Here is a 14,216-nt window from a genome sequence, read left to right on the forward strand (position 1 = left end):
CTTGCGCTGAGTGAGGCTGCAGGGCTGAGAGCTGGTGCTTGGCCTTCCTCAGGGGTGGTCTGTGGGGAGCTCCCAGGGGAGGTGCCAGTGCACCCAGGCCCAGCTCAGATGTGACAGGATTGTCATTCCACAAACACAGAGGCTCTTCTTGTCCCTTTCCTCCTAGAGCAATCCTGTGACATGCTGGCTCTGATGCTTCTCACTGCCACCTCACCCACAGTCAGGGGAGAAGACAGGAAAATCAGAATACTCCCCTCAGCCTGGCCCATCTGGGCAGGCTGCATTTCTAAAAAATTAACTAATTTTATGGAGGTATAGTTTCCAAAAAGTTATTGCTCAGATCCTACATGTACAGTCTGACAAGTTTTGACAAATGTATATACATCCACATAACCACCATCCCAATCAAGATACAGACCATTCCTATCAGACCAGATATTGCTGCAGCACCCACAGGGCTGGGGACTTAGAAAAAGCCTTGTTGGGGGTTCTAGGCTGTGAAACCCAAGATGTCCTCTGCTCTGAGTCACCATAAAAGGCATTTCTTTTTCCTTCTAGTTTTGCAGTCCATTAGTCACGCACAGTAGATTGGCAGGGGCAGTTTTGAACCACTGGAGCCCAAACAGACTGTGGGACCTCAGTTTCACTCACCAGCTCAAAACCCATTCACTCTACAAGCCTGTCTCGAGTGCCCACTCTGTATCAGGCATGGGGCTGGGCGCCGCCATGGCAGGGGAAGGGGAAGAATGGTTCCTACATGCAAAGCTCAGAGCAGCTGGAGAAACACTGAGCAGAACAGGCAGAAGAATGACTTCTGGGCTGGAACATGAGTTTGCATCTTGCATTGTTGCAAAGGCATACAGAGGCCAACAAGGAAGCCTTTTGGAGGTAGGAGCATTCAGGCTGGCCCTTTAAAGGATGCACAAGATTTCAACAGAGGCAAGAAAGAAGAAAATTCCAGGCTGGAGGACACTGTGTGTCAACAAAGGCATTGAGGCATAATAAGAACCATCGCTTATTGAATGCCTCTTATGTAACAGGCATTGAGCTAGGTGTTTCACATTCCTGATTCTCTTTAACAAAAATAAAATCATAATGGTGAAGAGTATCCTGCAAGGTAGGTCCTATTAGGTGCGATGTACCTGTGTGACTTCCCAGGTCCCACAATCTGCACCTAGATCCACACCCAGATTCACCCCCGGGTCTGGATGTTTCTGAAGCCCATGTTATTTTGCTGTTTACTGTGTTGCAGGGAGAAATACACTAACACCAAGCCTTGGCCTGCTGCACAGCACGGGAATGGGAGAGGCACTGAGGCCATGCTGACTGGCTTCCTAGACGGCGGACCTTCAACTCTCTGTGTTCCTCACTTGGTTCAAATTTCAATTAAAATGGCAGGAGAAATATTACACTCACAAAAAGAGCTCTGTAAGCTTGGCATTTTGCATACACATCTCTCTGTTTTTTAATGTCATAGGAAAATCTCATTTATGTAAAATAACAGGGGCTAATTAGTAAAGTTATTTTTTCTAAAAAGCAGTTTTATTTATACAAAATGGCCCAAAGCAGGTTCACAAAGGTTGTAAGCACAGCTGGCCTGTAATTAGCACGACGGTCCAGGAATGGATCTTGTAGGGAGTGCGCTGGATGGGGAAATGCTCTTCTTCTCGTTACTGTAGATGCCTTGATTCTGGCTTCGATGTTAGTCCCAAGAGGGGGATTATAACCGTCACCTCCCTCCCCTTTATCCCAAATGCTCCACCCACCCGGAGCTGCAGGGGAGGAGCTTGTGGGAGCTTCTGGGTCTACCTGACTTTTATCTGCTAGCCAGGGTCCAGGCTCCCAAGAGGCTGCCCAGAACCTCTGTCCACCCCCGGGGGCTCCATGTTACGCATTAGCTACCGAACTCCTGGGAAGGGTTCACATATTTTCTAGAGCAAATGCCACAAATCCCATGGGCCAGGAGATCCACAGTCCCTCAGCACCCCGGCCCAGACCATTCCGGCCTCCTTCCCAAAGCGGGTGGAATGCCAGCCCCTAATAAGGATGCTTTCAGAAAGACAGACACCCTCAGATCCAGAGTCCACATGAAACCTGCCAATCCACAAACGGCCGGTGGGTAGCCGTATCACAAGGCACAGCTTACTTTACACACATAGACACTCACCCTACACACTCATGTACATAGTTTCTTCACGCTCTCTTGGTACATGGGCCTGCTGCTATGCACACCACCTCTTTTCTTCCCCAAATATCTCCAAACCACCTTGTATGCACAGAAGGAAGAAAGCTGCTCTCTAACAGAGAAGCTGCTGGTTGGCAGAAAACCTCCTGAGCTCCCCAAAGACCAGGACACACTTGCCGCTCTGCTCCTCAGCTCGGGTGTCTGGGCTGCAGAGACAGGAGGTAGTTCTCCCCAGGGCCCCAGGACTCCGCACTGCCAGCAGGGCGCCGCCTCTCCACCCACGTGCGTACACAGCTGCCTGGCACTCGCCTTCCTCAACAAAAGTTCATCTCTTTCCAACTGGTAGTCTGGAGCCAGGCCAAACCCCCTCCCCAAGAATGTGCCTCCATTTGCAGAGGCCTGTGGTGAACAATGGACAGCCTCCCTGCCCTGACTGATCCCTCTCCTGGGGCAGCCAGTTGGGTGGGTGGCCCTGGGGACACCTCCTCCTGCCTGACACCTACATGCTGCCCCCCAAACCATGGGCCTCTTGTGTAGGTGAGGCCCTCCACCCTCTGGGCTTCAGCCACAGCTTGTAAGCTCATCACTCTCCTGGTTCCATCTTGGAAGAAGTGCTTTAGCCTTGAAAGGAAGTGGAATTTAGGTTTTAACATAGGAGCCAAACTCTAACCTTTTGACATGGATCCTGCAAGGGCCCGTTCACAGGGGCCTTGCCCTTGACCCGGGAGCCGGAAGCCGCACAGGCACAGAGGGCAAGTAGGCCCACTACACGTCACCAGCTCCCAGCCACCTCCATTCTGCTGCAGGAGAAGCACATTGCACCAGAGTATTTTTTTCTCCTTGCCAGTAAGCCATTGCTGTGTGTGTACTCCCGGAGGAGGCCATTACAGCGAGTTAATAGAGTTTTATATTTGTTTTTAAATTTTATAATACAATTCATCAAATTCAGTGTCTGAGCACAGTATTCATGTTCAGACCAGGCAGCATATGTCAAACTGGCCTCAGCCTTCCTCCAGCCCTGTCCCCCAAATGAGGAAAGGTTAACTCTTTAGGGTACCTCCCAGGCATGGCTCCAAATGGGGTGAGAAGGGCAGCGGGGCAGGTTCTGGTCTTTGGAGGGCACCCTGAAATCAGCCGAACAGAAAGGCTGGTGGCTTCCTCGAGTGCTCTGGGTGCCTTTCATGGTCAAGGACAATAGAGGCTGCCCTAGGCCTTGGCCGCCTTGTTGGGAGGGCCACCGGAGAGTCACCGTGACTCGGTTCTTTCAGGCTCACGCCTCTTTTGATACCAGGTGTCAATGAGAATGAGAAAAAACCCAGAGCATAGACGTGGAAAACAATCGTGCAATCAGCTGATCAGAGACAGATGTGAGTACATTTCTACTATTTTTCACCCAGGAAGATCTCCCTTAAGGATGTGTTCTGCTGGACTTAGGATCGTTATTGTAACTGGGATCAGTTGCTGCTGAACTGAAAATAACAGATTTATGGGACCAGAGTTTTGAGAAGAACATCTCAAGTTCCAGGACTGCAGCAGATCTTCTGTGTCACTGACGGCACTCGATCTTACCTTTTAGTAAGCTTGAATGAATGACTTCACTTCTAGGGAAAGTTCCAGAATGGACATTACTGGCAAGTGAAATCCTGTTGGTCCCAGAGCAGACTGCAATCAAACAGCTTTCTCCCGGTGTCCATGACGGTGGCCTTTGGCTCACTGAGGCCACAGCCCCATGAGGGAGCGGAGTGTCTGTCTCCTTGCCCACACCAGCTGGCAGTGGGTGGTGGGGGAGGTGTATCTATCAGAGAACAGTCACCAGCTCACCTCCCAGTACAACACAGGCCTGATCTTGGCATTGCTCTGCTTCTGAAACATGTCTGTTTTCAGTGAATGGGGCCCACAGGGTGGCTGTGCCCTGCACCCGAGCTGTCTGAGCACAGGTCAGCGAATGGCCATCAGGTGGCAATGACTTTTGGTCACTACTGATTGGTGGCCTTGTCTGTGCTGGTGACAAGGGGGAGAGAGGCTTCGGGCAGGCTTCTGCTGAGCCCCAGAAACAGTTCTTCTCTATGTCATCAAGCACCTAGGTGAGGACCTGAGCTTTTGCACTTCTTCTGAGGAACAGGCCACAAACAGGGAGTTAACCCTTCCTCGAGGCCACACACCCAATTAAACATCCTGTGTACTTTGCAACTCTGGAAGGACTTTTGCCCAACGCCTCATGCCCAGATGGAGCTCAGTGCTCCCATTCTCCACAACCTCGGACCTCCTGCTTCTGATTTCACACAAACTGAAACCCCCAGGTGAGGTGGGGCAAGAACCCGTGCGGCCTCAGCTCTCCTGAGCAGATTCAAAGACAGACGCCGAGGACTGGGCACAGGTGGGCTGCGGGAGCTGGGGCGGGGCTGGGCCCGGCAGACTGTGGGAGCAGGGCACGGGCTGGGATGGAGGGAGGAACATCTTGAGGTGATGGAAGTCTTTTCGCATTCAAGGGCTTGCCGGCATCCAACTCGCTACTTATTTCACCGAAAAATATTCCACACGACTGAAGAACTATTTTCCCAAACAAAATGCTGGTATTCATCGGGAGGCACGGGCTGTGCAGTGTGAACAATTCACTTTCGTTAAGTACCATATGGCCGCTGGTAGGAAAACGCTAACATGTTTCAACAGTACAGCTGGGGTAGGGCTCCTTCATTCACCGTGCAGATGGCTCTAATTGACATCTCTCCTAAACAGGTCTCCGGCATCTCTGCAGGATCATTAGCGTAATTAGTTATTAAATACCATCACCACTTTTAGAGAGGGGGTCTGATCCTTGGCAACATTCCACTGTGGTGGAACTGGCAGGTCCTGGAGGAGGACGAGCGTGGGATGGCCAATAGGAAGGGTGTGCAGGCTCCTCCTCCTCCTCAGGGCCAGGGAAGAACACAGACTTCACTAATTCCAGTTCAGCTCCTGGAGAGAACTTGGGCAAGCAAAGGGCTCTGGGCCAGGCCTCTAGAGCTAGGCTCATCTTTTCTTTAGCTGTGGGACCACACAGCTTCAGTCACCCAGACTTAGTTTGCTTGTCTCTTAACTGGGGGTAATAACACCTGCCTTCCCTGCTCTGCACGGCTGAGATTATGCAGGGCAGAGGTGAAAGGACTGAAGTCCTATATTTGAACTGGTCTTGATGCTTATGTTTGGGGTCCATCTCAGTCCATGCTCAGCTCTTTGATGAGTGACAAACTGTAGCCTCTCAGAACTTGGCCATGCCTGAGACGTGGTCTCTGACTTTGTGACAAGCAAGCCTTTTTTTTTGAATTGTGACTAGAGCCTAGTCTGCATTGCTGGCCTCCTAAGAACTGGAAGGTCAGTTCAGGGGGGCTAGAGGCCCAGCCCAGTCTCCATGACCCCTGCAAGGCTTGAAGGTGGAGGCTGGTCCAAGCTGGAGACTTTCTCAACATCACCTACATTCTACCCTCCAAATTGGCCCTTGAGAGTGATCAGGACATATCAGAGAATAGCCTTAAGGTCTGCTCCTCATTCTCTAGCATTGCTCATTGCCTTCAGTCAGTTATGCTTGGCAGGGAGGGGGCCAGGGTGGGAAGAGGAGGAGACTGAGGACTACAACTACTGCTCTTTCTCATGGGATCAAACACACAAGGGGCTCAGCAAGCCCCTCCCTGTGGTGTGCATAGTGGTGGGATGGACTCAGGATTCATGTGAGATTTTAAAAAAGGAACTTTCTAGCCAGTGCTATGGCCTTGGGCCCAAGATTTGGTTAGGGAGTAGCCTGGAGCCCATGGTGACTGGGGATCACACCCCATGCATTAGAAACACTGCGGCCACCCCTCTCAGCCACCCCAAGATCCAAATGGATGCCCTACGCCAGCTGCCCTGCAGACTCCTCTGGCCCTGGCCTCGCTGGCCTCCTATGACACTCATGCAAGCAGCACCATGTTGGGAACTGAGAATCACACCGAATTTGCAGGGAGGAAGGGAACCTGGGGAACGCGTGTGTGCCTAGGAGTTCTTCCAAAGGTTAATACGGATTTTGGAAACAGCCTTCACTTTGAGCTCTTTCCCCGCTGATCTCAAGGGCTAGTAGTATGACTATTAGTTTAATTTCACAGTCTAATCAGTTTCTTGCTATACTGATCGATGGACTTGGAGCAGTTACAGCTTTGTGATGCTGAAAAGTGAAATTTTCAGCTAAGGGATAAAGCTAGGTGGCTCTGGAGCTCCCAGGCCATGCAAGGGAGTGTCCAGCCTTGTCTGCACAGGTCACCTAACAGGGGACACACAATCCATAGGTAAACTGTCCAGTTACATCTCCTTCCTATTGCTGGTGAACCACATGCTACCTAATGCTGGTGAACTGCACCCTACAGGAGCTACTAACCAGCGTGGGAAATGAAGACCAGCCTCAGAAAAAGCCCCTCACCCAGATGATGCTGGAGCCCAAATCCACCTCAAATGCCATTCTGAGCCCCAAACTGGCCTGGGGCTTCATTGTCAAACACCCTCTGTCAGCAGGGCCCCATCTGTGCAATAGAATTTTTTTTTTGACACTTTTTCAAATCAGAATAGAAACAATTTTTAGTCTATAATTATCATTTCTTTTCCCAACAGACAAATGTTTCCTTTTAAATTGTAGGGCGGAAAAAGCAAAGAACAACATTTTAAACTAAAAAGAAAGACTAAAATTAATTTCTTCTTTACAGAAAAATAAAATACAACAGCTCTAAGAAGCCAGGTTTTTCTGTTCCCAAAAGAGCAATAAATGCAACAGTGTATTCACTGCCATCACTAATGCCCATTTTTAAGAAGAAAATCCTTGAGGGGTGGTGACAGGGTTTGCAGGCCTGTCTCTGGAGTCAGGCCTTGTACCCTGACCTCCTAGAGGAGGCTGGGCTGCTCCTGACTTCTGAGCTCACTCAGGAAGAATGATCTGAAACCCTCAGTTCAGGAAGCCAGCTCAATAGAAGGTCTCAGGAGTCAGGGTCAAGGCCTGCAGCCTTCCACATGGTCCTCAGTGTCCTCTTCTCTGAAATGGGACTGCTACTCATCCTCCTACATTGTTGGGAGGATTCTGTGGGCTAGTAAGTGCTTTGTGTCTCTAAGCATTGAACAAATCCTGCTGTTTTCAGCATGTAGTCAAGGCTAACCAGTCTTGCTGAAGCCCTACTCAGACGCTGTCTGCTGGTTAGCTTCCCTGCCCGGCCCTGGGAAAGGCAGCCCCTTTCCATCCCGTCTCTCAGGCTCTGTTAGCGTGAGAGGACAGCCGCAGACAGGCGTGCATTTACTGAGCACACTCAGTGCCAGGCCCCAGGTCCGGGGCTTCAGGGCCCAGGACCAGCTAGAAGACACCCAAGATGGGGTGAGTGGGGAGGATTCTGAGGGGGGGTGGCGCATGCCAGGCTTGGAGGGAGGAGAAGCAGGTGGCATTTAAGTTGCTGAAAGTAGTTCAGTGCAGCTGGGGCAGAGCCTGCGCAGGCAAGGAAGCGGAAAGGTAGGAAGAGCACGCGTCCTCCGGCTGAGAAGCGTCCCAGGCCTTGCAGTCCGTGTAAAGGAGTTTGGTTTCAGAATCAGCTGACAAATGGCCACGCTGAGACTGCTCAGTGCTCCTGGGGAGGCCTCGTCCCCACGCCCACCCTTCAGCCTCCTTGGCAGGCTGTCCTCAGCGTGCCACGCAAGGTCAGTGTGGCCACCGCGGCTCCAACTCTTACTCCTCAGCGTAAGTCTCTCAGGGCCCCCCCGCCAGTGCTGTGCGGGTAAGCGGTCAACAGCTGGCTCTGGGGGCAGTGGGGAACAAAGCAAACAGGGTTAGCTAGACCCTGATTTGTAGCTGCCGGTCTCTGTTGTTTAAAAACTCCCACTTCACTGTCAAGCTACAGCTGGATGTCCCTGACTGTGGACCTGGGGAGAGAGGTCAACAAGGGGCTCCTGGGAGCCGCTGAGCTAGTCCCAGCTCACCACACTCACAGGACTTGGGAACCGGGCGTGGAGGGTGGGGCCACGAAGATGCTGCCCCAATGCAGCTGCTGCCACTGCTCTGGGACCAGGAAGACCCTGTACCATCCTGCAGACAGGTCACTGATGGGCCACCACACCTTCAGGCTTCTTGGTCTCTCCTGCTCTGACCCTCTGTGGCTTAGATCCATCAAATCAAGTCCAAACACCTCACTTGCCATTCAAAGCTTCTGATACCTGGTGCCACCTCTTGCTTTCTTCAGGCTCCTTGCCCACTGTCCCTGCAGAGCCCTCTGCGCCAGCCTTACTGTCCCCTCGAGCTTCCCAGACATGCCCGCTTCTGGGTCAGCAAGGCTGACATGGTTCCCTCTGCCTGCGATGCCTCCCCTCCTGTGTTCGGCGATCAAACCCCAAACCCTGCTTGTCCTTGGAGGCTGAGCTCGGGCACGGCCTTCACTGTGCAGCTTCCTCTGGTGGGCCAGAGCTCCCTGCATCTGCTGGTTGTGAGCTCTGGGGTCTCACGGGCATGCCCCAGCCTGACTGCACACACTGTGCCCTTTCCTGGTAGAACAAAGCCCCTGGACCTTCTGCTCAATGAATCAGCACTCCTCATGGTGGGCTCCCAACCAAGATTCTTTGTGGCCTGACTTTACTTTCTGACCTTAGAAAACTCCCACTCAAAGAAGCAGAGCAGAGCAAGCATTAGTGTCCAACATCGGTGCTTCCCAGGACAAAATTACCATAGGTCCAGGCAAGGCCAGAGAGATGGCTGGGTTACATGGCGAGGGAGCTTAGTGGCAGAACAGGCAGGGCCTGTGGTAGAGACATAAGATCCCTATAATGACCCCAAACAGGTGGAAGAAGGCAACTGCGAATCTTGCGCACCTGATAGCTTTCTAAAAATAGCTGGTGGGCCCCTGGCTCTGCAGGCTCCCCTCTGGGTAAGGGCAGGGGCTGGGGCTCATGGCTATCTGATCATTAGGTTTCAGAGGAGCCAGACAAGTCACCGCTGGCTCTGTACCTTACCTTCCGGGAGAGGGCTGAGGCTGAGCCCAACCAGACACGCCAGCTCAGGACTGGGGCCCAGGGCCTGGCCTGCACCCCCTCCTGCTTAGCTCTGCCCCACTGCTTGAGGGAAGGAAGTGTTTCTTGTCTGCTGGTCATGTGGGAGAGGAAGGGAGACAGAGGGCGGGAGCAGATGCCAGCGGGCTCTGGGCACCATTTCTTCTTGGCCAAGGGACCTGGGTACACAGACATTCTCCTCGGATCAAGGCACTGACAGCATTGAACTGAAATGTCATGATCTGAAGCCACATGGCATAGGAGGAAGCAAGAAAAGAAGAAAGGAATTCTCCAGGCTGAGCCCCAGAAGCTCCTCTGCCTTCCTGCAGGGCTGGGCTCTGGGACAACAGCAGGCAGCCGAACAAAGTGGGAGTTCTTTTCATTCGGGCGCAGGCCAGGCTCTCTCTGGCTCCTCTGCTTTTCCCCTCGCCCCTCCATGTCTAGACGGGAGTACTTGGCTCCCGACACCTTTCAGTCCTGCGTTTGGCCTCCCTTCCCCTGGTCCTGGGTGCTGCACCTGCACGTGGGTGCTCAGCTGGCTCTGGGAAATCTCTCCAAAACAGATTCCATTCATTAAAAGTAACAGTCTGCCTTCTTAGGGACTAGAATATCAGCAAATTGTGGCGATTGCTAAGTCACCCACCGAGAACCAAAGTCTGAGACAGTGTGAATAAAAAAATTATAGGGAGCAGAATTACTTTCAAATATGATCCCTGGCAAATAAAAATTGCTTCCCCCCGACCCTGTCCCCCAACACACCCCGTCTCAGATAATGCCTTTCCAATTCTTTTGCTGAGAGGCCAGGAGACAGGGAGGCTTTTGTTTTCCTGGACCGATTTCAGACCAAATGTGCTCCTTTCTCTGTGAAGTCCTCTGAAACTCTGACTTTTAAACACGGTTTTCTTACAGGATCTTGGGAGAGACATACAGTATTGCTTACTCTGAAAAAGCTTGGCAAGGCCAGCAAAGACACGGAACACATGGCACCGAGAGATTCCGGACACTACCTGGGTCCTCCGGGGCCCCCAGCCCTCTGTGGGCTGAAGACCACAGACACCCACGGGCGGGCACGTTTCCCTTCACTCACGCAGTGCCGAGATCATGTTGCTGAAATGGGATGCCTGGCCCCCTGGCCTGCCAGCAGCGCGGCCACCCTGGTGCGAGCACACGCGCGGGCCACCCACCCGTGAGCTGCGAACGTCTATCACTGCGCCTCCGCAGCGTCGGCCCGGCCTGTCCCTGGGCACCTCTCGCGGAGTCCCGGGTGCTGCAGCATCTCCCGCCCTTCCTCCGCCCCTCGGCCCAAGCTCCCGCTCCCCCACGGAGCCCGGGCAGGCTCTTCTGCCCTGGAGGCCGGCTCGCGGTTGGGTGCAGTGGAAAGAGTTGCAGATGAGGAGCCGGGCACTTGGTTTGGGCAGGCTCCGCCGCTCCCTAGCATGACAGCGAGCGAGTCATCTCAGCTCTCCAGCTTCAGATTCCTCCTCTGAGAGATGGGAATACCTGAGTCAAGTCTACCTACCTCATGGAGGCGGCATGGGGAGAAAAAGAAACCCCAGCTGGGGAAGGAGTTTGGAGGAGGACAGCAGGCCAGTAAAAAGCTCATTAGCATTACCGAGCCAGGGCTGGAGGCGTCCAGGCAAGCTCCTGAAAAGAGCCAGGAGCTTTCCTCCCTGAATCGTCACTTTATGAGATAAGCACTTACTTCAAGGTTCCTGTTTCCTCTTTGCTAACAGGAATTGTAGAATCGTTGCCAAGTTCGAGCCATACCAACAGCAAACGATCACTTGCACAAGAAGCCTGTTGAAACCAGCCTTTGCTGGGGATGAGGTCAGCTGGCTGCTTGGCCTGTAAAATCAGGGCTCTCTCCTCAGCTCATTGGCTCTTCCAAGGAGATGAACTCAGCTAGACACTGACATTTAACAGCCCTGTGCCATAGCCTGCACACAGTAGGGATTTAGACAAAGTTTGCTGAACGGGGTAACTGCAGAGGCATTTGAAGTGTGGGGGGGCAGAGCCCTACCCACTCAGACTGGAGATTCACTCTGCACGTCAAGGCGGAAGGACAAATGTGAATCACAGGACTTCAGGCTGTAGCAGGGATGGCAGTTCATCCTGCCGGCCTCAGTTGAGAGGGATTTCAGGGGTGGGGGCACCAAGGGAGGTAAGAATTAACATGCTCACTGTGTTATGTTGCGGCAGCGATAAGACTAAAATTTTAGGATTTTCTTAATGAGACTCCTGCATTGACTGGTTTTCCTTATCAGCACGGGCAAGAACCATAGTGTAGCATTAATGTCCTTTGCTTTAGAATGGAGGAAGGATCCTAAGAGGGATTTGAAAACTCAGTCTGGAGAACACCCTGCACCCTTTCTGCTGTCCCTGTGGAATGCAGGCTCTCCACCTCTGGCTCGCCCCAGACCCTTGCTGTTATCTAGGGGTATCTGTGTGGCAAGCTGACCCAGTCTGGAGTTTGCTGAACAAAATGCAAAAATTGAGACTGTGAAGGAAGCAGGGGGTGTTGGGATGCCAGGCAGTTCAGGATGCCTCTGTCCACCCTCTCCTGGCCTAGACTCTGGAAACCACCCCTCCACCCCACCAAATGTCCATGCCACCCTGAGGGCAGGTGAGCAGGTTCTAACACTCGGCCCCACAGAGACTGCTCTTAACACCTGCCCGTGGGGGTGGTTCTTTGGTGACTGCCGTCAGGGCAAGGAACAGTAGTCAAGCCTGTACCACAAGTCCTCAGTCTGAGTGGCACCTGCTGACCCTTCAGGGCAGTTTATTCTGCACAGACCCTGTAGGGACGGTGGGGGACAACCACATGCCCACTTTACGGATGTGCAGCCTGGCCCCCAGAGATGGCAGATGACTTGGCACTATCTAGAAAGAGAGGACGCTGGAATACAAGCTGGGGGTCTGGGCTTAGGGCAGGGTTGGAGGAGACCTAACTTCCACCCCAGGGCCTGGGCCTTGGGATTCTCTTCTCACACTCCAGGACCTTGGGTCCCTTTGGGGTACCCATCCCACTGTGGGAAGAGAACCCGAAAGGCCTACCTCACTTTCCTACCCCACTTGGATGACTACCCAACCTCGCAAAAACATTTTTTTTCTCTGATCAGATTTTAAAAATTAGGATGTCTCCAATCTGCCCAGAAATAAGGATGAGCCATTCTTGCTTTCTCCCCAACACAGCCCCAAGTGAAGAAGCAATCAAACGCAGCCTTCAAACAAGCAAACCAGATGGCATCAGGCATCGTGGTGCAGAAGCTCCACTCACAGGAAAGCCCCCCAAATCCTTGTTTCGTAGCCTATGAATGCCTCCTTTGCACACAGTTCTAACAAGCAAGCCCACAGCAGGTGAGGGGGAGTCGGTGCTTCAGGCAAGACAATGAGCATAGCAAGTTTAATGGTTGAGAATAAGGACAGACCCAGAAAGACTGTGAAAGGCAGGAGCACAACCTCTGCAAACCCAGTGGCCTTTGGTTGTTTAGCTCAGGGCCGAACGTCCGAAATGCGTCTGTGGCGTCCCTGAGCTCCAAGGCTTCACTGTGTAACAAACAGTACTGAAGGCCACAGAGTGCCTGCAGGCTCTGAAATTCAACAGAGGCTTGTGTCCTGGCTGTGACATTTATCATCTGTGTGTCCTTGAGCAATCAGCTTGAGCTCTTTGAGTGTGTTTCCTCCTAGGAGGTGGGAGGTACATGTAGTTCCCACGTTAAGCTGCAGGGAGGAGGCTGCCTGTGAGGGGCTCAGTGGGCAGTGCCTGGTCCTGCAGAGAATGTTCCCTTACATCCAATAGGCAGGGCCTGGGGAGTGGGTGAGCAGAAGGATTTGTCCAACGTGGTTAAAAGACAAGAAAGACAGGACTTCCCTTGGGATACAAGTGACAAAGAGAAGACCCCAAGAAGCTGGAGGAAGCAGGGTGGGAATGAAGCCAGGCACAGCACCCCATTCCTGCAGAACACCTGGGGGTGCTGAGCACTGGGTAAGGTGCTTGACATGGTTCATCTAATCCTCTCCTCCTCCATTTTACACATGAGGGATTGTGTACAGGAATGAAGATACACAGCTCAGAAGTGGGACTCAAATACAGACTCATCTGAGTCCAAAGCCAGTTTCTTAATCCCTATAGTATGTGGGAGGAAGGGAAGGCCTTCACAAAAAGCCCACAGGGAGTTATCTGCAGAGCCCAGGGAGCAGGCAGAGATGAGTAGTTGCTGGGCCTCGGCAGGGGAAGGAAGTCACCACTCAGGACCACCTAGCTGGCCCCGATGCCAGAGAATGGGCTTAAAGGGCAGGCTGCACTTACATAGCCTCAGTTGGCCAGGCAGAAGGTCCTTGACCCTGAAACCCACTTCTAAAGTCCAAGCATTGGTCCTACCAGTGGTTTGAGATATAGAGGGGAATGGGAGTCCACCTAGAAACTTCCAACCTCACCTCCAAGATGGCTTCTAACAGGACGTAGGTCCCAGCCAGGAGGCCTTGGGCCCAGGGCCTTTCTGTGGGTCCTTCTCGGGAAGCCCCCTGCATCAGCCCCCTCCCACATGGCCACCTACCCCTACCCCCAGCCCTAGGCTCTTTGCCTCAGATGGCTGGCAGGAAAGAGGGACAGAGGACACAGAAACACTGTCATAAACTCTCCTAATTCTCATCATCTCGATTGTGTTTACTGCCAAAAAAAAAAAGCCTACAAAGAAAACAGCAGAGTGAGGGAGGGGGTAGTAAAATGTCTTTGTGAAATGTGGGCAGTAATCAGAATTTGTATCCAGAAGAAAATGACAATTGTTAAAACCCTATATGCAACCTGAACTCTGGTTTATGATAATGTAACATTTCCAGCAATAATATTCGGGGAGGAAAGAAGGATGAAAATGAACTGAACTTTATTCGGGGATCTCATTACGATGAGTATGGTTCCTTTTCGCTAAAATACAGAAATATCTATAATGAGGATTTGTGTTATCCTAAGAAAAAAATGTATGAAAAAGTGACCTTAAAGCATGGGAAAACTTTT

The 14,216-nt window shown here is 52.3% G+C and overlaps 1 protein-coding gene across 6 annotated transcripts in view; it reads right to left on the minus strand.

Moving 5' to 3' along the window:
- The window catches only part of KLHL29 (kelch like family member 29), a 303,849-nt gene that overhangs the window by 166,800 nt on the left and 122,833 nt on the right, over window positions 1-14,216 (minus strand). Inside the window, exon 1 of one of the 6 annotated variants that reach the window (XM_057497425.1) lies at window positions 10,905-11,029. The exons of 4 other annotated variants lie outside the window; for them this stretch is intronic. Coding sequence is in view for 1 of the 2 variants with exons in the window: in XM_057497421.1 (XP_057353404.1) it covers window positions 10,722-10,811 (90 nt within the window). In the remaining variant the exon portion in view is untranslated. Of the gene's footprint in view, window positions 1-10,721; window positions 10,850-10,904; window positions 11,030-14,216 lie in introns of those variants that run through there. One more of the 6 variants, XM_057497421.1, reaches the window with a different exon arrangement.

This window comes from Manis pentadactyla, chromosome 2 (assembly GCF_030020395.1).
Source record: "Manis pentadactyla isolate mManPen7 chromosome 2, mManPen7.hap1, whole genome shotgun sequence".
In the NCBI taxonomy this organism is placed as follows: Eukaryota; Metazoa; Chordata; class Mammalia; order Pholidota; family Manidae; genus Manis; species Manis pentadactyla.